General features: G+C 38.5%; 1 protein-coding gene across 3 annotated transcripts in view; it reads left to right on the top strand.

Annotated features, from left to right (window-relative positions):
* The window catches only part of Atg18a (Autophagy-related 18a), an 82,862-nt gene that overhangs the window by 41,641 nt on the left and 15,017 nt on the right, over positions 1–26,204 (top strand). For all 3 annotated transcript variants that reach the window (XM_070082503.1, XM_070082502.1, XM_070082504.1), the window contains one exon: positions 4,306–4,397. In XM_070082503.1, the coding sequence (XP_069938604.1) occupies positions 4,306–4,397 (92 nt within the window). The remainder of the gene's footprint in view (positions 1–4,305; positions 4,398–26,204) is intronic.

The following is a 26,204-nucleotide window of genomic DNA, read 5'->3' as shown; positions in this document are numbered from 1 at the left end:
TAATCTTGAATTTATACATTAATGTTCCCACTGATCCTTCAACATTATTGCTACCCCTTCCTTAGCTCTAACTCTCTCAGCCCAGGCCCATTCCTTAGGCCTCCGAGGCAATCTACCATCCTTCCTTAAGAACTTTTTAACTGACAGACATTTCCGTGTTCGAGTCAATAATGTTCTTTCCCCGGACTTCGTCCAAGCTGAAGGTGTCCCTCAGGGATGTGTTCTAAGCACAACACTTTTTCTCCTTGCTATAAATGATTTGGCCTCTGTTCTTCCACCCAATATTTGGTCATCACTCTATGTTGATGACTTCGCTATTGCTTGTGCAGGCGCTGACTGTCACCTTATTGCAGTTTCTCTCCAGCATGCGGTCGACCGTGTTTCCACTTGGGCCACCACACATGGGTTTAAATTTTCAAGTACCAAAACTCACCAAATTACTTTCACTAGACGCTCTGTTATCTCCGATCATCCTTTGTATCTCTATGGCTCCCGTATCCCCGAACGTGATACAGTCAGGTTTCTAGGCCTTCTCTTTGACCGTCGGTTAACCTGGAAACCTCACATTACCTCTCTGAAGGCAACTTGTCACAGCCGGCTAAACCTTCTTAAAACCCTTGCTCATCTTTCCTGGGGAGCTGATCGTCGAACTCTGCTTCGCCTACATTCAGCCCTCGTTTTATCGAAACTCGATTATGGTGACCAGATTTATTCCGCGGCCTCTCCTGCTACTCTCTCTAGCCTTAACTCTATCCATCACCAAGGCTTACGTTTGTGCCTTGGTGCTTTTCGCTCTTCCCCTGTTGAGAGCCTCTATACAGAAGCAAATGTTCCATCCTTGTCTGATCGCCGTGATGCCCATTGCCTTCGTTACTATGTACACTCTCACGATCTACACAATCCTTCCATTTATAGAATGGTCACCGATATTAGTAGACATTCTTTATTCGTTCGCCGCCCCTGTTTGCTCCGTCCCTTTTCTCTTCGCCTACATTCACTCTTGTCTTCCCTTCAGTTACCACCTTTATATGTTCATGTAGCATCTCACTTTTCCCTGCCCCCCTGGGAAGTTCCAGCTGTTCGGGTCTGTTCTTTCTCACTCCCTTGCTCGAAAGCTCAACTGCCTACGGTGGCTTCCCGCTCTCTTTTTCTTGATCACTTCCACTCCCATTCTCATGCCACCGCTGTGTACACAGATGGCTCTAAGTCTTCAGACGGCGTCGGATTCGCAGCAGTGTTTCCGGACAGCGTCGTACGAGGGCATTTACTATCTTCAGCTAGCATTTTTACTGCTGAACTGTATGCCATTCTTGCAGCACTTATTCGTATTGCATCTATGCCTGTGTCATCATTTGTAGTAGTCTCAGACTCCCTTAGTGCTCTACAGGCTATACGAAAATTTGATACATCTCATCCCCTAGTTCTCCGTATCCAACTTTGGCTACGCCGTATCTCTACCAAACATAAAGATATTGTTTTTTGTTGGGTCCCTGGTCATGTCGACGTACAGGGCAATGAACAGGCAGACACTGCTGCGCGGTCAGCAGTATATGACCTACCAATTTCCTATCGAGGTGTTCCATTTCTGGACTATTTTGCTGCAATAGCTACCCACCTTCGCACCCGTTGGCAACAACGTTGGTCAACTCTGCTCGGTAACAAACTTCATTCTATTAAACCGAGCATAGGTTACTGGCCGTCTTCTTGTCATCAGTGCCGAAGTTGGGAGACCACTCTCTCCCGCCTTCGCATTGGCCACACTCGTCTTACTCATGGGTATCTCATGGAGAGGCACCCTGTTCCTCTCTGTGAGCAGTGTCAAGTTCCAGTATCGATTAGCCACATTCTGTTAGACTGCCCTCTCTATCAACGAGCACGCAGAATTTACCTCCAACGTCGTCTTCGTTCTCCTACTCTCTCTTTACCTTCCCTTCTTGCTGATGGACCCTCCTTTAATCCTGACTCTCTCATTGACTTCTTGACAACGTCTGATTTACTCCACAAACTCTGATGATACTTTTCGCACTCCCCTCAGCCCTTTCTGGTTCAGTCTCTTGCTGCCCTTTACCCTTTCACCATCCACTGCCCCGCTGTTATCCGTAACCTGTTGCTCATCCATCTCCCTTTTGCCACCTGATGCCCTCGCTTCCTTCCTGCCCTGCAGCGCTGTATAGTCCTTGTGGCTTAGCGCTTCTTTTTGATTATAATAATAATAATAATCTAACTCTCTCAGATACTCCTGACTTAATCCCATTTATATCTCCCCACTGAAACTCACCTACCCCTTCAGCTTTGTTTTGCTTAGAGCTAGGTCATCCAACTTCTTTTCATTTATAACATTAGCAATCATCTCTCCCTTATCATCTGTACTACATCCATGCACATTCAAGCATCCCAGTTTTATAAAGATTTTTACATTACTGACCTTAAAATATTTTTTTCATTAGCTCATAGTGAGTGGTGTATATATGTATATATTGTAGGAAGTCTAAATAAATGAAGAATGTTTATAATTGGAAACCACAGTATTAGTGAAATGCTGTAAATCCAAGTGCTGTAAAGCAGGACTTTTCTCTACACGTCAATTAATGTACGTACAGTGGTACCTCGAGTTACAAATTTAATTCGTTCCAGAAGGCTCTTTGAGTGCCGATACCGAATGAATTTGTTCCTGTAAGGAATACTATAAATTAGATTAGCCCGTTTCAGACCTCCAAAAATACACTTACAAAAATGCACTTACATAATTGTTCGAGGTGGGAACTGTTCGAAACTCAAGGTACCACTGTAATTTGTTTATTGGTGGTAAACTGTCTATATATAGATTTAAGTTAGTAATGCAACCTAAATAACTAATTTAATTGGTGCAGAGATATACAGATTTTCAAAAATTGTTGCATTGTAATGATTTAAAAAGTCACTGGTATAATTTGATAATGAGTTGGCCCCTTCTCCACCTTCCTTCCACTACAGATTTATAAAGCCTCCAAGTCATTCTATTTTGTTCCATCCTTTGTAAATGTGCAGAGGGGTTGTTGAGGTGGTTTGAACGTTTAGAGAGGATGAACAAGATAGAATGTATAAATCTGTAGTAGAAGCAATGCAGGAAAGGAGGCATCCTATGAAAGGTTGGAGGGAGGGGGTAAAGGAGGTTTTACGTGTGAGGGGCTTGAACTTCAAGCAAGTGTGCTAGAGCATGTTAGATAGGAGTAAGTGGAGGCAAATGGTTTTTATGACTTGACATGCTGTTGGAATGTGAGTAAAGTAACATTATGAAGAGATTCAGGGAAACTGGTTAGCTGGACTTATGTCCTGGATGTGGAAATTACAGTGCCAGAGTTCTGAAGGAGGAGTGGAGATATACAGGTGTTCGACTGTAGTGTCAACACGTTTCTGGCAAGACAGTGATAGAGTGAGCGATGATGAAAGTGTTTCTTGTTTTTTGGGTCACCCTGCCTCGATGGGAAATGGCCGATGTGTTAAAAAAAAAAAAATAAAAAATAAGTTAGCACATGAGATTCTCTCAGTGACAGAGCCTGCGGCTTGCTGAGATGCCATTACCAAAAGGTAATGTTATATGTGTGCACTCACCCATCTAGATACTAACCAGACTGACTACTTGAACAGTGCAAACATTTTCTACAGGAAGTTCAGTGTAGAATTTTCATTCTACTTCTCTGCTGTATATTTGATTGGCTACCTAAATAATAATCTTCAGCATAATTGATCTAAATGAAACTATAATGGGTATTAATTTCTTTCATAGTATCATAGAAATTACTATGGATTAGGTAGTTAAAAATTAAAATATAAAATGTGAGGTGTCTTTTGATGCATAAAAAATTTTAAGTAATAAAGCATAATCAGATGGGGAAGCAGATTATAGTAATGCAACTAGAATATGGAAAATGAGCCTTAGAAAGGAAAGGAAGGTTACAAAAGTTGCCAGTACGATGATTGTGGCTTATGTGTATTGAAATTTGCTTTTGGGAAAAGTTAATAGAATATTAATGTAAAACCTTGAAGGGTAGAGGCTGAAAGTTAGCATATGTCTACAATTACACTTTTTATCAAACTACAATAAGGTATGAAGAACTAACCTTGAAGTATGTTTCCAATAATTATCTTTTTAAGATGGTCTAAGCTTGTTACATGCCTGTTACATCCCATGCAAAAACAGTTACTTTCCAGCATTTAAGTAGTATTACAGATTATATTTTTTGATGTATATTAACTGCTTGTACAAATTGTAGGAAAAAATTTACTTGTTCCATTATTTTACATAGATGATCTTCCTGGTTCTAGGTTGGATGGGATAGGGGAGGGAAGCAGTTCCAGTAGTGAAAGTGCAGCAGTACCAGGACCATACCCTGGGGCAGCTAAAAAGACTGAACCTGGTGAGTACTTAGATGAATTATAAATCTACCAGAAATATTATGGGTTTTGTATTATGAGAAAATTTAAAATTAGGCTCTTCAGTGTTTCAAAAATTGTGTTGAAGGTAATAATATTGATGTACCTTAATTTTAAATAAATGGTTATGTATTGTGGGTTACAGTATCTGTTCTATGTATATCAGCTTGGATACTTTTATAAACTGAGGTGCTTTTAATGAGAAGAGATGAGAAATATGGAAAAGCTTTGAAATCTGTGCTCAGCTCTTTAGAGCAGGCAGCACAGTAAAATTTGTATGTAAACCTGGGTTTTTAATTATTTGTTTAAAATCTGTAAAAATAATGACTTTCAGTTAATACATGTACTGTATGTACTGTATAAAGGAAAGGCATGGTATTTCATGTGTGATAAATAAATCACTAAACAATTGCCTGACTGGATATGAGCCAGAATTATACCCTGTTTTTCATTCAAGGATTATTTAATTTTAATGTTTATGCATGGATTGTTTCACATAGTGTACATGGGAATTACTTGCAAGGGAATCAAACAGCATTCAACAATTAAATAAGGTGTTCATTTCTTCAAAGTGGAGAGAGCTTATAGCTACTTCTGATGCACAGAAAATTAACATTGGACTAAATTCCTGATTGCATGTTGTAGTTTCCTTTCATTAATTTAAATTTAGCTGAATAGTACTGTATAATCTTTTATCATGTACATTCTAGCATGTTTGTGTACTTGTATATTAATAATTAAGAAATTAAACATGACTTAATTTTAGGATAAATACTTGTAAATAATGTTCTACTCCATATGGAACAATACTATGAGTACTGTAATGTGCCTTCACTGAGTACCTTTGCTGCACCTTGAGATAACCTTGGCTTTGAGAATTCTTCATTTACAGTGATGACCCCACAAATTCATATTTTTGTGGTTTTAGTTATATGCACATTTGCAATTTTTGGCATTATTAAATATAAATAGTACAAAGATACTATTATGCAAGAGATTGTATGAAGAATCAACATATACCTAACCCATTATATTTATTCTCGAACCAGTAAACACACAGGAAAAATTCTGATTGTGTTATACCATGGAACATTGTTGTAGATTGGTCAAAGCTTTGAAAGTTATTGGAATTTTTCATAACCTGTTAAGATAGTTGTTCATGTATATATATTTTTGTCACTTATTTGATGACATGATAAAAAAAAGTTCCTTTCTTTTGGTTCTTCAGTAAAAATGATATTCTATTGAAAGTTTGGAAAAAAAATATAAGTAAAAATAATGCAAGGAAAGTCACTAAATGTTTCCTAAAAATACAGATATTGGCAAACCAAATAAGCACCAATAAAAATTGAAAAATGATGATTTCTTCAGTTTTACAAATTAAGGGTATTATAGATATGAATGGCTAAAACGATTTTAAATAAAGATATTTAGGGAAAATGAGTAAGTATGGGAATAAGGAATGAAAAGTAAGGTATGTTAATAAATACAGAACCACGTGCAATGAACTTGTGTAAATCAGATACATACATACATACAAGAAATCTATGGGAATGCAGTGAACCACAGTAAAGATTTGAGGAATTAAATAAGGTAAAGAAAGACCATTATAGCTAACATTAACAGAGATTAAATAGTGTGACTTTGTAAATGGTCGAAGTCAGACCAAAACGTTGTCATAAGCTCCTCTCTTCTATGTGCGGGTTATTTGCATATTAAACAGACAATTGCATATATAGTAATCAGGAGCTACTCAAGGAAACAGTTGAGAGACAGAACAGTTAAAACTTTCAGCTGTGCTGAAAAAGGAAAGTCTGTACAATATATTAAGAAATGAAACAGAGATATAAAGAAACAGGCCTAAATCTATTAAATGGTTTATCAGGGCAACTAACAGTGGATGAATAGAAAAATAAAAGACTAGAGATTAAAAAACTGTACATTCCAGTATAACATAAATGAGGTAACCTCAGAGATTAAAGGCAATACTCTCTCATTATACCAGCCTGCAAGAAGTACCAGCATCCGTTCTGGTACAGCCTCGAGCAGGCAGTAATAATCCCCTGATCCAAAGGTTGGATCAGGGATCAAGCTAGCAAGCGAAGAGCCATGATGTTGTCAGGGCTGTGTTTAAGGCTCTCTACCTGGTACATGTGATCTTCATTGATGAACTCTGAAGAAAACCAGCCAGCATGTAAATCTGTCGCACCAGCTTTTTTTTATCCTTATAATAACTGAGAAGCAACTCTTTCATGCATTTCTTTAAAGGACATGGTCATGCTGATATGCCTGTGACCGTCAGTTTCAAACAGTGCATACAGTGAATAATAGTGCAGCATAATACTGAGAAGTGGACTTTGCTGAGCTTATGACTCAGTGTCTGTTTTTTTATGCTGAAAGGCCTGAGTGTGGGAAGGTAGCAATCTCCAGAAGAGACCAGTCTCATCACCATTATACAGCTGAGATAAAAGAGCTCCTCAGTGTGTATCTCTGTGTCTGTCTGAAGTGCTCAGCTTCGTTGATAGATGTACTACCGTCTTCACTAAGTTTCTATGCTGATCAAGCCATAATGATTACAGAAATTCCAAAGCTAATGATCATTTGCCATAAATTCTATGCTCATATGACTCTCTAGCTTCTTAGCAGCAAAGTAAAATTTGACAGAGCAAACATTATGATAATAATAATAATATCTTCATTTAATACAAGTACATGTACATGGTATACAGGCCTAGCTGGCATCAATGACATACTACTATATGGAAAGCCGCTTGTTATGCAGAGCAATTTGGGCAAATTAGGTCAGTTTTTGTCTCAGGATTCGACCCACACTAGTTGACTAACTCCCAGGTACCCATTTTACTGATGGGTGAACATAGACAACCAGTGTAAGGAAATATGCCCAATGTTTCTACTCTTGCTGGGAATCGAATCCAGACCCTTACTGTGTGAAGCAAGAGCTTTAGTCACCAGGCCACAAGGCACCTCAGTACTTTGCTGAATGTATCATATACGTGTATACTGCTTTGGTGTGACTCACAAAATTGTAATGACACAATTGCCAAGAAACCACGGAGCCTGTGCTAACCTTCCTGTGGTGTATAAATATATCTACTTAGATGAATCTTATTGTAGCCATCTGGCCCAGTGGCTAACACGCTGGTCTGGAGTTTTAAGACTCGCTATCCAGAAGTTCAATCCCCATCCGTACCGTGGTTGATGCGGCTTCAGCCCTTGTATAATTGGCTATTTTCATGCACGTCCTAGCCACTGCATTGTGCTTAATAGCATATGCTGAAATTTTGTTCTTGCTTTTACAAATGTCATAGATACTGCTTGGCTACACATTACTTCTCACTTAACCATACCTCTGAGACAGTTTGCTCCACATTCCTTATTAGTTCTAGTTTCTTCTTAACACTCAGATTCATATACCTCTTCTTAGCATCATTACTTGCTTTAGAGGTTATTGTTAACAACACTCTAAAGTACTTTAGACAATGATAAATTAATGATAAATCCTATAAACCTGTGGAAAATTGGAGACCAGATGATAGTATGTGAGCATTTATTATCACACTGGCCGATTCCCACCAAGGCAGGGTGGCCCGAAAAAGAAAAACTTTCACCATCATTCACTCCATCACTGTCTTGCCAGAAGGGTGCTTTACACTACAGTTTTTAAACTGCAACATTAACACCCCTCCTTCAGAGTGCAGGCACTGTACTTCCCATCTCCAGGACTCAAGTCCGGCCTGCCGGTTTCCCTGAATCCCTTCATAAATGTTACTTTGCTCACACTCCAACAGCACGTCAAGTATTAAAAACCATTTGTCTCCATTCACTCCTATCAAACACGCTCACGCATGCCTGCTGGAAGTCCAAGCCCCTCGCACACAAAACCTCCTTTACCCCCTCCCTCCAACCTTTCCTAGGCCGACCCCTACCCCGCCTTCCTTCCACTACAGACTGATACACTCTTGAAGTCATTCTGTTTCGCTCCATTCTCTCTACATGTCCGAACCACCTCAACAACCCTTCCTCAGCCCTCTGGACAACAGTTTTGGTAATCCCGCACCTCCTCCTAACTTCCAAACTACGAATTCTCTGCATTATATTCACACCACACATTGCCCTCAGACATGACATCTCCACTGCCTCCAGCCTTCTCCTCGCTGCAACATTCATCACCCACGCTTCACACCCATATAAGAGCGTTGGTAAAACTATACTCTCATACATTCCCCTCTTTGCCTCCAAGGACAAAGTTCTTTGTCTCCACAGACTCCTAAGTGCACCACTCACTCTTTTTCCCTCATCAATTCTATGATTCACCTCATCTTTCATAGACCCATCCGCTGACACGTCCACTCCCAAATATCTGAATACGTTCACCTCCTCCATACTCTCTCCCTCCAATCTGATATTCAATCTTTCATCACCTAATCTTTTTGTTATCCTCATAACCTTACTCTTTCCTGTATTCACCTTTAATTTTCTTCTTTTGCACACCCTACCAAATTCATCCACCAATCTCTGCAACTTCTCTTCAGAATCTCCCAAGAGCACAGTGTCATCAGCAAAGAGCAGCTGTGACAACTCCCACTTTGTGTGTGATTCTTTATCTTTTAACTCCACGCCTCTTGCCAAGACCCTCGCATTTACTTCTCTTACAACCCCATCTATAAATATATTAAACAACCACGGTGACATCACACATCCTTGTCTAAGGCCTACTTTTACTGGGAAAAAATTTCCCTCTTTCCTACATACTCTAACTTGAGCCTCACTATCCTCGTAAAAACTCTTCACTGCTTTCAGTAACCTACCTCCTACACCATACACTTGCAACATCTGCCACATTGCCCCCCTATCCACCCTGTCATACGCCTTTTCCAAATCCATAAATGCCACAAAGACCTCTTTAGCCTTATCTAAATACTGTTCACTTATATGTTTCACTGTAAACACCTGGTCCACACACCCCCTACCTTTCCTAAAGCCTCCTTGTTCATCTGCTATCCTATTCTCCGTCTTACTCTTAATTCTTTCAATTATAACTCTACCATACACTTTACCAGGTATACTCAACAGACTTATCCCCCTATAATTTTTGCACTCTCTTTTATCCCCTTTGCCTTTATACAAAGGAACTATGCATGCTCTCTGCCAATCCCTAGGTACCTTACCCTCTTCCATACATTTATTAAATAATTGCACCAACCACTCCAAAACTATATCCCCACCTGCTTTTAACATTTCTATCTTTATCCCATCAATCCCGGCTGCCTTACCCCCTTTCATTTTACCTACTGCCTCACGAACTTCCCCCACACTCACAACTGGCTCTTCCTCACTCCTACAAGATGTTATTCCTCCTTGCCCTATACACGAAATCACAGCTTCCCTATCTTCATCAACATTTAACAATTCCTCAAAATATTCCCTCCATCTTCCCAATACCTCTAACTCTCCATTTAATAACTCTCCTCTCCTATTTTTAACTGACAAATCCATTTGTTCTCTAGGCTTTCTTAACTTGTTAATCTCACTCCAAAACTTTTTCTTATTTTCAACAAAATTTGTTGATAACATCTCACCCACTCTCTCATTTGCTCTCTTTTTACATTGCTTCACCACTCTCTTAACCTCTCTCTTTTTCTCCATATACTCTTCCCTCCTTGCATCACTTCTACTTTGTAAAAACTTCTCATATGCTAACTTTTTCTCCCTTACTACTCTCTTTACATCATCATTCCACCAATCGCTCCTCTTCCCTCCTGCACCCACTTTCCTGTAACCACAAACTTCTGCTGAACACTCTAACACTACATTTTTAAACCTACCCCATACCTCTTCGACCCCATTGCCTATGCTCTCATTAGCCCATCTATCCTCCAATAGCTGTTTATATCTTACCCTAACTGCCTCCTCTTTTAGTTTATAAACCTTCACCTCTCTCTTCCCTGATGCTTCTATTCTCCTTGTATCCCATCTACCTTTTACTCTCAGTGTAGCTACAACTAGAAAGTGATCTGATATATCTGTGGCCCCTCTATAAACATGTACATCCTGAAGTCTACTCAACAGTCTTTTATCTACCAATACATAATCCAACAAACTACTGTCATTTCGCCCTACATCATATCTTGTATACTTATTTATCCTCTTTTTCTTAAAATATGTATTACCTATAACTAAACCCCTTTCTATACAAAGTTCAATCAAAGGGCTCCCATTATCATTTACACCTGGCACCCCAAACTTACCTACCACACCCTCTCTAAAAGTTTCTCCTACTTTAGCATTCAGGTCCCCTACCACAATTACTCTCTCACTTGGTTCAAAGGCTCCTATACATTCACTTAACATCTCCCAAAATCTCTCTCTCTCCTCTGCATTCCTCTCTTCTCCAGGTGCATACACGCTTATTATGACCCACTTCTCGCATCCAACCTTTACTTTAATCCACATAATTCTTGAATTTACACATTCATATTCTCTTTTCTCCTTCCATAACTGATCATTTAACATTACTGCTACCCCTTCCTTTGCTCTAACTCTCTCAGATACTCCAGATTTAATCCCATTTATTTCCCCCCACTGAAACTCTCCTACCCCCTTCAGCTTTGTTTCGCTTAGGGCCAGGACATCCAACTTCTTTTCATTCATAACATCAGCAATCATCTGTTTCTTGTCATCCGCACTACATCCACGCACATTTAAGCATCCCAGTTTTATAAAGTTTTTCTTCTTCTCTTTTTTAGTAAATGTCTACAGGAGAAGGGGTTACTAGCCCATTGCTCCCGGCATTTTAGTCGCCTCATACGACACGCATGGCTTACGGAGGAAAGATTCTTTTCCACTTCCCCATGGACAATAGAAGAAATAAAAAAGAACAAGAGCTATTTAGAAAAAGGAGAAAAACCTAGATGTATGTATATATATATATGCATGTGCGTGTCTGTGAAGTGTGACCAAAGTGTAAGTAGGAGTAGCAAGATATCCCTGTTATCTAGCGTGTTTATGAGACAGAAAAAGAAACCAGCAATCCTACCATCATGCAAAACAGTTACAGGTTTTTGTTTCACAGTCATCTGGCAGGACGGTAGTACTTCCCTGGGTGGTTGCTGTCTACCAACCTACTACCTGTTTATATATATATATATATATATATATATATATATATATATATATATATATATATATATATATATATATATATATATATATTGTATATATATATATATATATATATATATATATATATATATATATATATATATATATATATATATATATATATATATATATATATATATATATATATATATATATATATATATATATATATATATATATATATGTATATATATATATATAAATATATTATACATATAAATATATATATGTATATATATATATATATATATATGCAAAAGAACCACTCTGAAAGAATAGAGAAATTCCAAGCGCTTTCGTGACTACTCACATTATCAAGGAACTATGAAAGTGAAGCATCCAAGGAAGCTATATAAGGGGTCCGGCCAGCACCTCACTATCAGATCCCACAACGGTTAAACACGTGACGCGCGGCGAGCCAACTTGGATAGGTCCTTTGCACAACTCACCCCCAAGCTATTCTACCCAAGAAAATTTAAAAATTATTTGTCCAGTGTATTATTAAATTCTTCCCAAATTCTATTAATTATAAATGGATCTAATTTATATAAACCAAAGGAAATATTCATATTATTGTCAAAACTGCTTTTTATGAAACAAGATTCAATTATATTCCTGTCGACCATGGACTTGCTTGATACTACTTTCTCAACTTTTTGAAAATCAATTGGATGGTTAAAATCTCTTACATGAATAAATAGAGCATTGGAATCTTGTCCAGTTCTAATGCTATATTTATGTTGTTTTAATCTTAGTTCGAGATTTTTACCAGTTTGACCGTAATAAACTTTATCGCAAATTTTACAAGGAATCTTATAGACACATCCATCAGCATTTTGGGGGGAATTCTTTATCAAAAGTTTTTTTACTGTATCAAGATTTTTGAATACAACTTTAATATTAAAAGTCTTAAGAAGAGAAGGCATATCAACCAAGTTTTCATGGTAAGGGAGAACCAACATATTTTTAGTTGAATAAGGCTGGTTGCCCCTTTTTGGATTATAAAAAGTGTTTCTAGCAACTTTAAAAGATTTATCAATTACATTTCTTGGGTATTTTAAATCATTACCTATTTCATAAATTTTGGATATTTCCTCATCTATGAACTCAGGACTACAAATTCGTAAAGCTCTCAAAAACATTGATGAGAAAACAGACAGTTTGACTCTATCTTGATGCGAGGAATAATAGTGGACATAGGAACAGTTATTTGTAGGTTTTCTGTAAATTTTAAATTTGAATTCATTATTACCCTTAATAATTAAAACATCTAGAAAAGGCAATGAGTTATTTTCTTCAAACTCAACAGTAAAGTTTATTAACCCTTTCAGGGTCCGTCCCGTAGATCTACGGCTTTACGTTCAGGGTCCAAACCGTAGATCTACGCCATGAGCTCAGCTCACTCTGATAAACTGTGAGTGGTACATTTGGGCCTAGATATGAGAGAATACATCTATGTGGTATGTGTGCACCACATAAAACAGATCCTGCAGCACACTGTGTATAATGAGAGAAAAAAACTGAAATCATGATTTTTCGATTAAAACAGCAACTTTGCAGTGTTTTTTCGTATGTTTTTTATAGTTGTATTTGCGATTTCTTGGTCTCATTTGATAGAATGGAAGACATATTACAGAAATAGAGATGATTTTGATTGGTTTTAGCACTGGAAATGGCTTGAAACTGAGCTCAAAGTAGCGGAAATGTTAAATTTTTGCCGATATTCAAGAGTAAACAAACGACCTCACACGTCTAATACACGTCAGCTGGTGGGTCTAATATACATTCACAAATATGGTGATGATATTTATACAATTATTACAGTATTGCATAACAGTAAATCTTCTATTTTTTGGTGTGAATAAAAATTCATTATGTGAATAAAAAATCAAAATGGAATTTATTTGTAAAGCCTCAAAACATAACTAATGAACAGAGGAAATGTTAGTTTAGTGCCAGGAATGCCTACATTGTTTATTCTGGACCCTATTTTGAAATTGGAATATTTTGAACTTTGTGTTAAATTGGCCAAATTAACAATTTCCGATCACTTTATTTTGTAGTTGAAACAGTTGACTTGGCGATTTCTTGTGCTCAATCGATAGAATAGAAGTAATACTAGTGAAATAGCTAAGAATTTGGTTGATTGGAATAATGTAATTGGCCTAAAATGGGAGTCAAAGTCGGCAAAATCGCCGATTCGTAAATATCGCTGACACATCAAAATTCGCGAGAGCATAATTTCGTCAATTTTCCACCAAATTTCGTACTTTTTGTTTTATTACCTTCACAAAAAGATTCTCTACGATTTCATAAGAAAAAATAACAAATTTTTTTTTTTTTGAAAATTCTTGGACACTGGTGCGTGACTCCAGATTTGGGCCTTGGACCCTGAAAGGGTTAAAGTTATCTCATATTTTACATATATACATGTACTCTGATAATTTTGGTAGCCCGGCTCTTTACTGAACGGCACAAAACATACTCAACTATGTGTAAAGGTAAGTCTGTACCTAAATAAACTTACACACTGTGCTGGTGTGTTAGAGGTACACATTAACCCTTTGACTGTTTCAGGCCCCTCTCTGAAACTGTCATTCTATGTCGCCAAATATTCAAAAAAAAAAAAAAATTATTTTTTCTTATGAAAATGTTAAGATTATTTTTCTGAGTGTTTTAGTCCAAAAAAAAAATTTTTGCCATCGGTACTTACCGAGATATAGAGCCGTGAAGTTTGCAGAAAATGAGCCGCGTATGGCAACAGCGGCGACTGCCGCTCACCCGGTAAACTTTAGTTTACTTGTAATTGAAGGTTTTTTGTTTTTTTCACTATTTTATTTTTTCACATAACTTATGTGGCCTATGAGACCAAAGTAAGGTGCAATGTATATATATACACTCGTTGTATACAACACAATAAGCACACAAACATAATTATCAATATATTGTTTACAAAACTTGTTTACAAAAACAAACAAACAAACAAACCTCACTTCTTCTTCTTCTTCTTCTTCTTCTTCTTCTCTTCTCCTCCTTCTCCTCTCTTCTTCTCCTCCTCTTCTCCTCCTTCCTCCTCCTTCTCCTCCTCCTCCTTCTCCTCCTTCTCCTCCTTCCTCCTCCTCCTCCTCCTTCCTCCTCCTCCTCTTCTCCTCCTCCTCCTCCTCTTCTCCTCTTCTCCTCCTCTCCTCCTCTTCTCCTCCTCCTACTCCTCCTCCTTCTTCTTCTCCTTCTTCTTCTTCTTCTTCTTCTTCTTCTTCTTCTTCTTCTTCTTCTTCTTCTTCTGCTCCTCCTCCTCCTCCTCCTTCTCCTCCTCCTTCTCTTTCTTCTTCTTCTTCTCCTCCTCCTTCTTCTTCTTCTCCTCCTCCTCCTCCTTCTCCTCCTCCTTCTTCTTCTTCTTCTTCTCCTTCTTCTTCTCCTTCTTCTTCTTCTTCTCCTTCTTCTCCTCCTCCTTCTCCTCCTCCTTCTTCTTCTTCTTCTCCTCCTTCTTCTCCTCCTTCTTCTTCTTCTCCTTCTTCTTCTCCTCCTTCTTCTTCTCCTCCTCCTTCTCCTCCTCCTTCTCCTCCTCCTACTCCTCCTCCTTCTCCTCCTTCTCCTCCTTCTCCTCCTTCTCCTACTTCTCCTCCTCCTCCTCCTCCTTCTCCTCCTTCTCCTCCTCCTCCTTGTGTGCGAGTGTGTGGCTTATAATTGTTTTGAGTCAGAAGTCGGCAGCTGTCAAAGTGACATATTGTCTCATTAGTCACTACCCCTACCCCTGTCAAAACAATGGGGTCGGATGCTGCTTCCCCTCCTCCATTCTATCTAATTATCTTTCTCCCTCATTCTATATCTTTCAATCTGTCTCTCTTTCTGTCTGCCTATCTCTGTCTCACAGGTACACATAAATACAAGTATACATAGTGTAAATTACCTAGGATAACCCAAGAAATCCAGACAAAGTGCTATACTCTGCTTGAAGATGTGAGTAAACGTGATGACACAGTCTTGTGGCTCTCTCTGAGACAGAGAGCTAGATGGACAGACAGGGAGCTTGACAGACAGACAAATAGACAGACAGAAATGTTTGTGTACCAGCAAAAACAAAGGGAGGCGATGGTCATGTAATATTACCCTCCTTTACGCTCATCAAAGTCAGCTCTTATCAGATGTTATCTCCCCTTATCTTGTCACTGTCATGGGGTGGACTTTTTTTTTTCTTGCTTCAAGGGAACAATATTATTACATCTTCTTCTTCCTCCTCCTCCTCCTCCTCTTCTCCTCCTCCTCCTCCTCCTCCTCCTCCTCCTCCTCCTCCTCCTCCTCCTCCTCCCCTCCTCCCCCTCCTCCTCCTCCATTGCTTTTGGTCTCAAACTCCTCCAAATCATGAAATTGATCTTCACTGACACTTCCATCTGTGTTAGAGCATCACTTGGGAAGAGAAGAGTCCCAGATTTGCTGGGGAATCACATATTTCTTACCACTAGACATGCTGAAAAATGACAACTGAAATGGCATTCCCACAATGCACCACTGGCTCCCCGATTTTTTTTATATGGTGCACACTGACCATGGAGACCCATTCTCTCACATGTGGGCCTAGCAGCTTTCTCCTGCTTGATTTGAAGCTGCTAGAATTTATGCGTATAAATACGTCAGAAACATTGGCTCGTAAGACGTATTTATACGTCGGAAACAGTCAAAGGGTTAAAATTCTGTACTAACTTGTACACAGTGTAAGAGTATTTGTTTCGTGATTTAATTATTATAATAATAATAAAAAATATTATAAGGTAAAAGTTTCACAAACTCTTACAAATGTACATGAATGAACTAAAACTGGACACGTATTAATACCGTCTATTTCGCCCTGACCGAGTGATCGTCCACAACCTGTTCAGTTTGTTTGTTTACGCTGTCTGAGCTCGGTGTATCATTAAATGTTGTATATTACGTTATTATACACATTTTCATTAATCCATCCGTGATATTGTTTTCAAAATTATATAATAAACACGATACATAACATAAATACATAACATATGTGTAGAGAACCTAGGATAACCCAAAAAAGTCAGTGACTTACTTCCATTGCCCTACACTCAGAGCATCATTTCTTCTCAAAATGATGTTACATGAGAATGGGAGTGTTCTTCTTTATTTATTCTACCATATCAATGTAGAGACAACCTGTACACAATGTAACTTGTACACAAACCAGACGTGTACACTTCGTTTACAAAAACTTACCTTCGCCTGGTTTGTTTACATAACTCTGCGCCTGTCCTCTCTCATGCACTCATTCTTTCTCTCTGGTATGGTAGCCTGCCTGACTACCATACATACCACACTTGATTTTTTACAATAAATACTACTCATCTCACCCTATATTTTAAGGTAAGTAATGAGTGAACTGTATATACATTTTATCGCTCTGGGATGCTTAAATATCATAGAATAGTATGTGTGGGTGGGTTGGCCTGGTATGGTAGCCTGGCTGACTACCATACATACCACACTTGATATTTTACAATAAATACTACTCATCTCACCCTATATTTTAAGGTAAGTAATGAGTGAACTGTTTTTTTTTTTTTTTTTTTCAACAAGTCGGCCGTCTCCCACCGAGGCAGGGTGACCCAAAAAAGAAAGAAAATCCCCAAAAAGAAAATACTTTCATCATCATTCAACACTTTCACCACACTCGCACATTATCACTGTTTTTGCAGAGGTGCTCAGAATACAACAGTCTAGAAGCATAAACATATAAAGATACACAACATATCCCTCCAAACTGCCAATATCCCAAACCCCTCCTTTAAAGTGCAGGCATTGTACTTCCCATTTCCAGGACTCAAGTCCGACTATATGAAAATAACCGGTTTCCCTGAATCCCTTCACTAAATATTACCCTGCTCACACTCCAACAGATTGTCAGGTCCCAAGTACCATTCGTCTCCATTCACTCCTATCTAACACGCTCACGCACGCATGCTGGAAGTCCAAGCCCCTTACCCACAAAACCTCCTTTACCCCCTCTCTCCAACCCTTTCGAGGACGACCCCTACCCCGCCTTCCTTCCCCTATAGATTTATATGCTTTCCATGTCATTCTACTGTGATCCATTCTCTCTAAATGACCAAACCACCTCAACAACCCCTCTTCTGCCCTCTGACTAATACTTTTATTAACTCCACACCTTCTCCTAATTTCCACACTCCGAATTTTCTGCATAATATTTACATTTTATCGCTCTGGGATGCTTAAATATCATAGAATAGTATGTGTGGGTGGGGTGGCCTGGTATGGTAGCCTGGCTGACACCATACATACCACACTTGATTTCTTACAATAAATACTACTTGTCTCACCCTAGATTAAGACTATAAATATTTTAAGGTAAGTAATGAGTGCACTATGTGTGTATTGTACTTTTTTATTGTTTTTTGATGCCTGGTTCTATTGCTAACATAATATATGTTAGTGTAAACTTGTTATCTAGTGTTTGTATGCATTTGTAAGTGGAAAAAAAGGGTGTTCCACTTTACGGCGGTTTCCGCTTTATGGCGGTAGCCTGGAACCTAACCCGCCGTATAAGTGGGGCCCTCCTGTATATATATATATATATATATAATGTATATATATATATAATGTGTATATATATATATAATGTATATATATATATATATATATATATATATATATGTATATATATATATATATATATATATATATATATATATATATATATATATATATATATATATATATATATATATATATATATATATATATATATATATATATATATATATATATATATATATATATATATATATATATATATATATATATATATATATATATATATATATATATATATATATATATATATATATATATATATATATATATATATATATACATATATATATATATATACATATATATATATATACATATATATATATACATATATATATATACATATATATATACATATATATATATATACAGTGGACCCCCGGTTAACGAACTTTTTTCATTCCAGTAGTATGTTCAGGTGCCAGTACTGACCGAATTTTTTCCCATAAGGAATATTGTGAAGTAGATTAGTCCATTTCAGACCCCCAAACATACACGTACAAACGCACTTACATAAATACACTTACATAATTGGTCGCATTTGGAGGTAATCGTTAAGCGGGGGTCCACTGTATATATATATATATAAGGTAATAAAACAAAAAAAAAATAGAATCTGATCATTACTTACCGAGATACAGTGCCAAGAAATTTATAGAAAATGATGTGGTGGCGGCAACATCGACGAATTCCACATACGCGTATTATATTATTTTGTTGTTTTAGTTGTTTTTTCTTTTCTTTTCCAATTTTTTTCTATTCCTACTAACGTTTGGGGCCTGAGAGACCAATACTGTATATAATTGATATATATATACTCACTGTATTGAACACAATAATCGCACTAAAGTTATTATCATATTATTGTTTACCACTGTTGTTTATTACAATAAACATGCACAAATATTGTATAATACTAATGTTCTATCATATATTTACATATTTACAATCACTGGACATGGTTTTAGAACTGCTGGAGCTTGTGGAACTCCTTGAAACAAGGCACCATGCACAGAGGCACCTTACATTCCTTACACATAAACCGAGTGTCTTTGCGTCTTTGTTGCCGTCGTTTTGTTTGTGCACAGACAATGCATCTCTTCTGAGCAAATTTCTTTTGAGTTGAAGGAAGCTGTATTATGAAATGATCACCTTCTCTCCTCAAACGCTTGGGTATATTGTGATGAATTCGAGGACCATGTTGTATTGCAGGTGTTGTTACCTGGTACTTCATTATGAGTTGTCTGACAACAGACAAACAAAATTCACCATACGGTGGTCTGTTACCAGTCTTTATTTGGTACATATTATATGCATTCAGCATTGAAATGTCCATGAGATGGAAGAAAAGTTTCATGTACCACTTGTAACTCTTACGAACACAGTCAACAAAACCAATCTGCATGTCACACTTGTCAACCAAGCGCATGTTTTGTGTATAATCAATCACTGACACTGGTTTTCGAATACGTTCATTAGTCACTCGATCAACTTTGCCACTGTCTTGCATTTCATTACGGTGAATGGTTGTCAACAATGTGACATCTCGTTTGTCATGCCACCGTAATGCCATGATGTCATTGGCAGTAAACACCTGCACGTCATCACCACGAACACCTGCGTTGAGCCTGGGCATATGTTTACGATTAGAACGCACTGTGCCACACACATCTGTCTTGTTCACTCGCATGAAATCACTGAGTAATGGGCTTGTGTACCAGTTATCGGTATATAATGTATGGCCCTTACCAAGATAAGGTGCCATCATGTTTCTCACTACGTCACCTGAGATACCCAATAACATCTTGGTATCTTTCAATGTTTTACTACCTGTGTATACAACAATATCCAACACCAGGCCACTGTCACAATCACAGAGTACAAACAATTTTATACCAAAGCAGTTCCTCTTGCTCGGTATATACTGCTTGAATGACAGTCTACCTTTGAACAAAATCAAAGACTCGTCAATTACAAGATTCTTGAATGGATAAAAGTATATCCTGAACTTTTGTTTGAGATACATGAAAACATTTCTAATCTTGTATAACCTGTCACTTCTGTCAGGCCTGGTTTTGTCAGAGAAGTGCAACATACGTAACAGTAAGATAAACCTGTTCACTGGTATTATTTCACTGAAGGATGGGGTACAAATTAGCCGATCTGTGGACCACTATGCTTTTATATTATGCTTATAGACGTGAGGCATAAGCATTATTGTTGCAAAAAGCAAATACATTTCTGCAACAGTCGTCTCTTTCCACCTGTGTAGTCTTGACTGTGGTGATAAGATCGTATTTGCCATGGTGTACTGAAAATACTTATTACTTTCCCTGACAATAATTTCCATCAATGGCTGGTCAAAGAATAATTCAAAGAATTCCAGTTCATTGGCCGTGGTTCCAAGGGGACAGGTAGGTAGAATTCCACTTTGAGAGTCATCAAAGTGGTGAGGGCTGGGAACAAAATTGGGATTTTGCTGCCAATCCCAGATACGGTTTGCTGGTGGATACTGGACATCATAGGCTGGTTGTACGGGTGGTTGTGGCGGGCTGGTGGGTGACGCTACGCTTTGTCCTTGAACTGATGAAAACCATCATTGAACAATATGAAAGTGGTACAAGTGTGGCCGAACTGTCCAGGATGTATAAGAAACCCTACACAACCTTATGTTCCATAGTGGCCAAGAAAAATGAAATAAAGGATGCTGTTGTTGCAAAGGGAGTAACTATGCTGACAAAAATGAGATCACCAGTACTGGAAGAGGTTGAGAAGTTATTATTGGTGTGGATAAATGAGAAACAATTAGCAGGAGATACTCTTATGACTTCGTTATTTGTGAAAAGGCTAGGCAGTTGCATGAAGATTTGGTAAAGAAATTGCCTGCAAATAGTGGTGATGTGAGTGAATTTAAGGCCAGCAAAGGCTGGTTTGAGAGATTTAAGAACCGTACTGGCATACACAGTGTGGTAAGGCATGGTGAGGCTGCCAGTTCGGACCACAAGGCGGCTGAAAAATATGTGCATGAATTCCAGGAGTACATAGAGGCTGAAGGACTGAAACCTGAACAAGTGTTCAATTGTGACGAAACAGGCCTCTTTTGGAAGAAAATGCCAAAGAGGACCTTCATTACACAAGAGGAAAAGGCAATGCCAGGACACAAGCCTATGAAAGACAGGCTGACGCTAATGTTCTGTGCTAATGCTAGTGGGGATTTCAAAGTGAAGCCATTACTAGTGTACCATTCTGAAAATCCCAGAGTGTTCAGGAAAAACAATGTTATGAAGAGTAAATTGTGTGTGTTTTGGAAATCTAATAGTAAGGCATGGGTCACGAGGGAAATTTTCGTCGAGTGGTTCAATGAAGTGTTTGGCCCTAGTGTGAAGGAGTATCTCCTGGAAAAGAAATTGGATCTCAAGTGCCTGCTAGTAATGGACAATGCACCTGCTCATCCTCCAAACTTGGATGACCTAATTTTCGAGGAGTTTGGGTTCATCACAGTAAAGTTCTTGCCCCCGAATACCACTCCTCTCCTCCAACCCATGGACCAGCAGGTTATTGCAAACTTTAAAAAACTCTACACAAAAGCAATGTTTCACAGGTGCTTGACTGTGACCACAGACACTCACTTGACCCTAAGGGAATTTTGGAGAGAACACTTCAGCATCCTCCACTGCATAACCCTTATAGGTATGGCTTGGGAGGGAGTGACTACCAGGACTTTGAACTCTGCCTGGAGAAAATTGTGGCCAGATTGTGTCGACAAGAGGGATTTTGAAGGGTTTGGGACTGACCCTAATGAGCCTATGTCTGTTGTAAAATCAATTGTGGCACTGGGGAGTTCCATGGGGTTGGATGTGAGTTTGGAGGATGTGGAAGAATTGGTGGAAGACCACAATGAAGAGCTCACCACTGAGGAGCTGCAAGAGCTTCAGCAGGAAGAGCAACACATCGCAGCTCAGAATCTTGCTGCAGAGGAGGAGGAAGAGAGATGGAAGAAGGTGCCTTCTTCAGAAATTAAAGAGATTTTTACTATGTGGGGTAAGATGGAAAGCTTTATGGAGAAACATCACCCTAACAAGGTTGTTGCAAGCCAGGTTGGCAACATGTACAGTGACAAAGTCTTGGGCCATTTTAGGGAAGTGTTAAAGAGACGCCAGAAACAGAGCTCTCTCCACAGTTATTTTGTGAGACAGGACTCCAGTGACTCTCAAGGTGGTCCTAGTGGCATTAAGAAACAGAGAAGAGAAGCAACCCCAGAAAAGCAAATGGTACCTGAGGTGTTGATGGAAGGGGATTCCCCTTCCAAACTATAAACAATCCACTCTCTCTCCTCCTCCAGTCTCCCATACACTAAGAAGAATCTCCAATAAAGGTAAGTGTTATGCTGTTAATGTTTCATTCATCATTTCCCATTGTATTGTTTATGTACTACATGTATATTTCATGTTAAAAAATTTTTTTGTTTTAATACTTCTGGGTGTCAGGAACAGATTAATTGTATTTACATTATTTCTTATGGGGAAAACTGATTCGTAAATCGTAAATTTCGTTTATAGTAACGGCTCCAGGAACGGATTAATTACGAAAACGAGGGACCACTGTATACAAACAAGTCGGCCGTCTCCCACCGAGGCAGGGTGACCCAAAAAAGAAAGAAAATCCCCAAAAAGAAAATACTTTCATCATCATTCAACACTTTCACCACACTCACACATTATCACTGTTTTTGCAGAGGTGCTCAGAATACAACAGTTTAGAAGCATATACGTATAAAGATACACAACATATCCCTCCAAACTGCCAATATCCCAAACCCCTCCTTTAAAGTGCAGGCATTGTACTTCCCATTTCCAGGACTCAAGTCCGACTATATGAAAATAACCGGTTTCCCTGAATCCCTTCACTAAATATTACCCTGCTCACACTCCAACAGATCGTCAGGTCCCAAGTACCATTCGTCTCCATTCACTCCTATCTAACACGCTCACGCACGCTTGCTGGAAGTCCAAGCCCCTCGCCCACAAAACCTCCTTTACCCCCTCTCTCCAACCCTTTCGAGGACGACCCCTACCCCGCCTTCCTTCCCCTATAGATTTATATGCTTTCCATGTCATTCTACTTTGATCCATTCTCTCTAAATGACCAAACCACCTCAACAACCCCTCTTCTGCCCTCTGACTAATACTTTTATTAACTCCACACCTTCTCCTAATTTCCACACTCCGAATTTTCTGCATAATATTTACACCACACATTGCCCTTAGACAGGACATCTCCACTGCCTCCAACCGTCTCCTCGCTGCTGCATTTACCACCCAAGCTTCACACCCATATAAGAGTGTTGGTACTACTATACTTTCATACATTCCCTTCTTTGCCTCCATAGATAACGTTTTTTGACTCCACATATACCTCAACGCACCACTCACCTTTTTTCCCTCATCAATTCTATGATTAACCTCATCCTTCATAAATCCATCCGCCGACACGTCAACTCCCAAGTATCTGAAAACATTCACTTCTTCCATACTCCTCCTCCCCAATTTGATATCCAATTTTTCTTTATCTAAATCATTTGATACCCTCATCACCTTACTCTTTTCTATGTTCACTTTCAACTTTCTACCTTTACACACATTCCCAAACTCATCCACTAACCTTTGCAATTTTTCTTTAGAATCTCCCATAAGCACAGTATCATCAGCAAAAAGTAACTGTGTCAATTCCCATTTTGAATTTGATTCCCCATAATTTAATCCCACCCCTCTCCCGAACACCCTAGCATTTACTTCTTTTACAACCCCATCTATAAATATATTAAACAACCATGGTGACATTACACATCCTTGTCTAAGACCTACTTTTACCGGGAAGTAGTCTCCCTCTCTTCTACACACCCTAACCTGAGCCTCACTATCCTCATAAAAACTCTTTACAGCATTTAGTAACTTACCACCTATTCCATATACTTGCAACATCTGCCACATTGCTCCTCTATCCACTCTATCATATGCCTTTTCTAAATCCATAAATGCAATAAAAACTTCCCTACCTTTATCTAAATACTGTTCACATATATGCTTCAATGTAAACACTTGATCTACACATCCCCTACCCACTCTGAAACCTCCTTGCTCATCCGCAATCCTACATTCTGTCTTACCTCTAATTCTTTCAATTATAACCCTACCGTACACTTTTCCTGGTATACTCAGTAAACTTATTCCTCTATAATTTTTACAATCTCTTTTGTCCCCTTTCCCTTTATATAAAGGGACTATACATGCTCTCTGCCAATCCCTAGGTACCTTCCCCTCTTTCATACATTTATTAAACAAAAGTACCAACCACTCCAACACTATATCCCCCCCTGCTTTTAACATTTCTGTCATGATCCCATCAGTTCCAGCTGCTTTACCCCCTTTCATTCTACGTAATGCCTCACGTACCTCCCCCACACTTACATTCTGCTCTTCTTCACTCCTAAAAGATGGTATACCTCCCTGGCCAGTGCATGAAATTACCGCCTCCCTTTCTTCCTCAACATTTAAAAGTTCCTCAAAATATTCTCGCCATCTACCTAATACCTCCATCTCCCCATCTACTAACTCCCCTACTCTGTTTTTAACTGACAAATCCATACTTTCCCTAGGCTTTCTTAACTTGTTTAACTCACTCCAAAATTTTTTCTTATTTTCATTAAAATTTCTTGACAGTGCCTCTCCCACTCTATCATCTGCTCTCCTTTTGCACTCTCTCACCACTCTCTTCACCTTTCTTTTACTCTCCATATACTCTGCTCTTCTTATAACACTTCTGCTTTGTAAAAACCTCTCATAAGCTACCTTTTTCTCTTTTATCACACCCTTTACTTCATCATTCCACCAATCACTCCTCTTTCCTCCTGCCCCCACCCTCCTATAACCACAAACTTCTGCCCCACATTCTAATACTGCATTTTTAAAACTATTCCAACCCTCTTCAACCCCCCCACTACTCATCTTTGCACTAGCCCACCTTTCTGCCAATAGTCGCTTATATCTCACCCGAACTTCCTCCTCCCTTAGTTTATACACTTTCACCTCCCTCTTACTTGTTGTTGCCACCTTCCTCTTTTCCCATCTACCTCTTACTCTAACTGTAGCTACAACTAAATAATGATCCGATATATCAGTTGCCCCTCTATAAACATGTACATCCTGGAGCCTACCCATCAACCTTTTATCCACCAATACATAATCTAACAAACTACTTTCATTACGTGCTACATCATACCTTGTATATTTATTTATCCTCTTTTTCATAAAATATGTATTACTTATTACCAAATTTCTTTCTACACATAGCTCAATTAAAGGCTCCCCATTTACATTTACCCCTGGCACCCCAAATTTACCTACTACTCCCTCCAGGGAGGTACTACCGTCCTGCCAAGTGAGTGTAAAACGAAATCCTGTAATTGTTTTACATGATGGTAGGATTGCTGGAGTCTTTTGTCTGTCTCATAAATATGCAAGATTACAGGTATGTCTTGCTACTTCTACTTACACTTAGGTCACACTACACATACATGTACACGTTTATTTATACACACTCATCTGAGTTTTCTTTGATTTTATCTTAATAGTTCTTGGTCTTATTACTTTTCCTTTTATATCCATGGGGAAGTGGAATAAGAATCTTTCCTCCGTAAGCCATGCGTGTTGTAAAAGTCAACTAAAATGCCGGGAACAATGGGCTAGTAACCCCTTTTCCTGTAAAGATTACTAAAAAGAATAAGAAGAAGAAAATTGTCAAAGTGGGAAGTCTGAATGTGCGTGGATGTTGTGCAAATGATAAGAAAGAGATGATTGTGGATGTTATGAATGAGAAGAAGCTGGATGTCCTGGCTTTAAGTGAAACAAAGCTGAAGGGGGTGGGAGAGTTTCAGTGGAGAGGAATAAATGGGATTAGGTCAGGGGTTTCAAATAGAGTTAGAGCTAAAGAAG

This window comes from Cherax quadricarinatus, chromosome 7, assembly GCF_038502225.1.
Source record: "Cherax quadricarinatus isolate ZL_2023a chromosome 7, ASM3850222v1, whole genome shotgun sequence".
Lineage (NCBI taxonomy): Eukaryota > Metazoa > Arthropoda > Malacostraca > Decapoda > Parastacidae > Cherax > Cherax quadricarinatus.
Note: the sequence above shows the minus strand (reverse complement) of the source record. Positions and strands in the feature narration are given on the sequence as shown.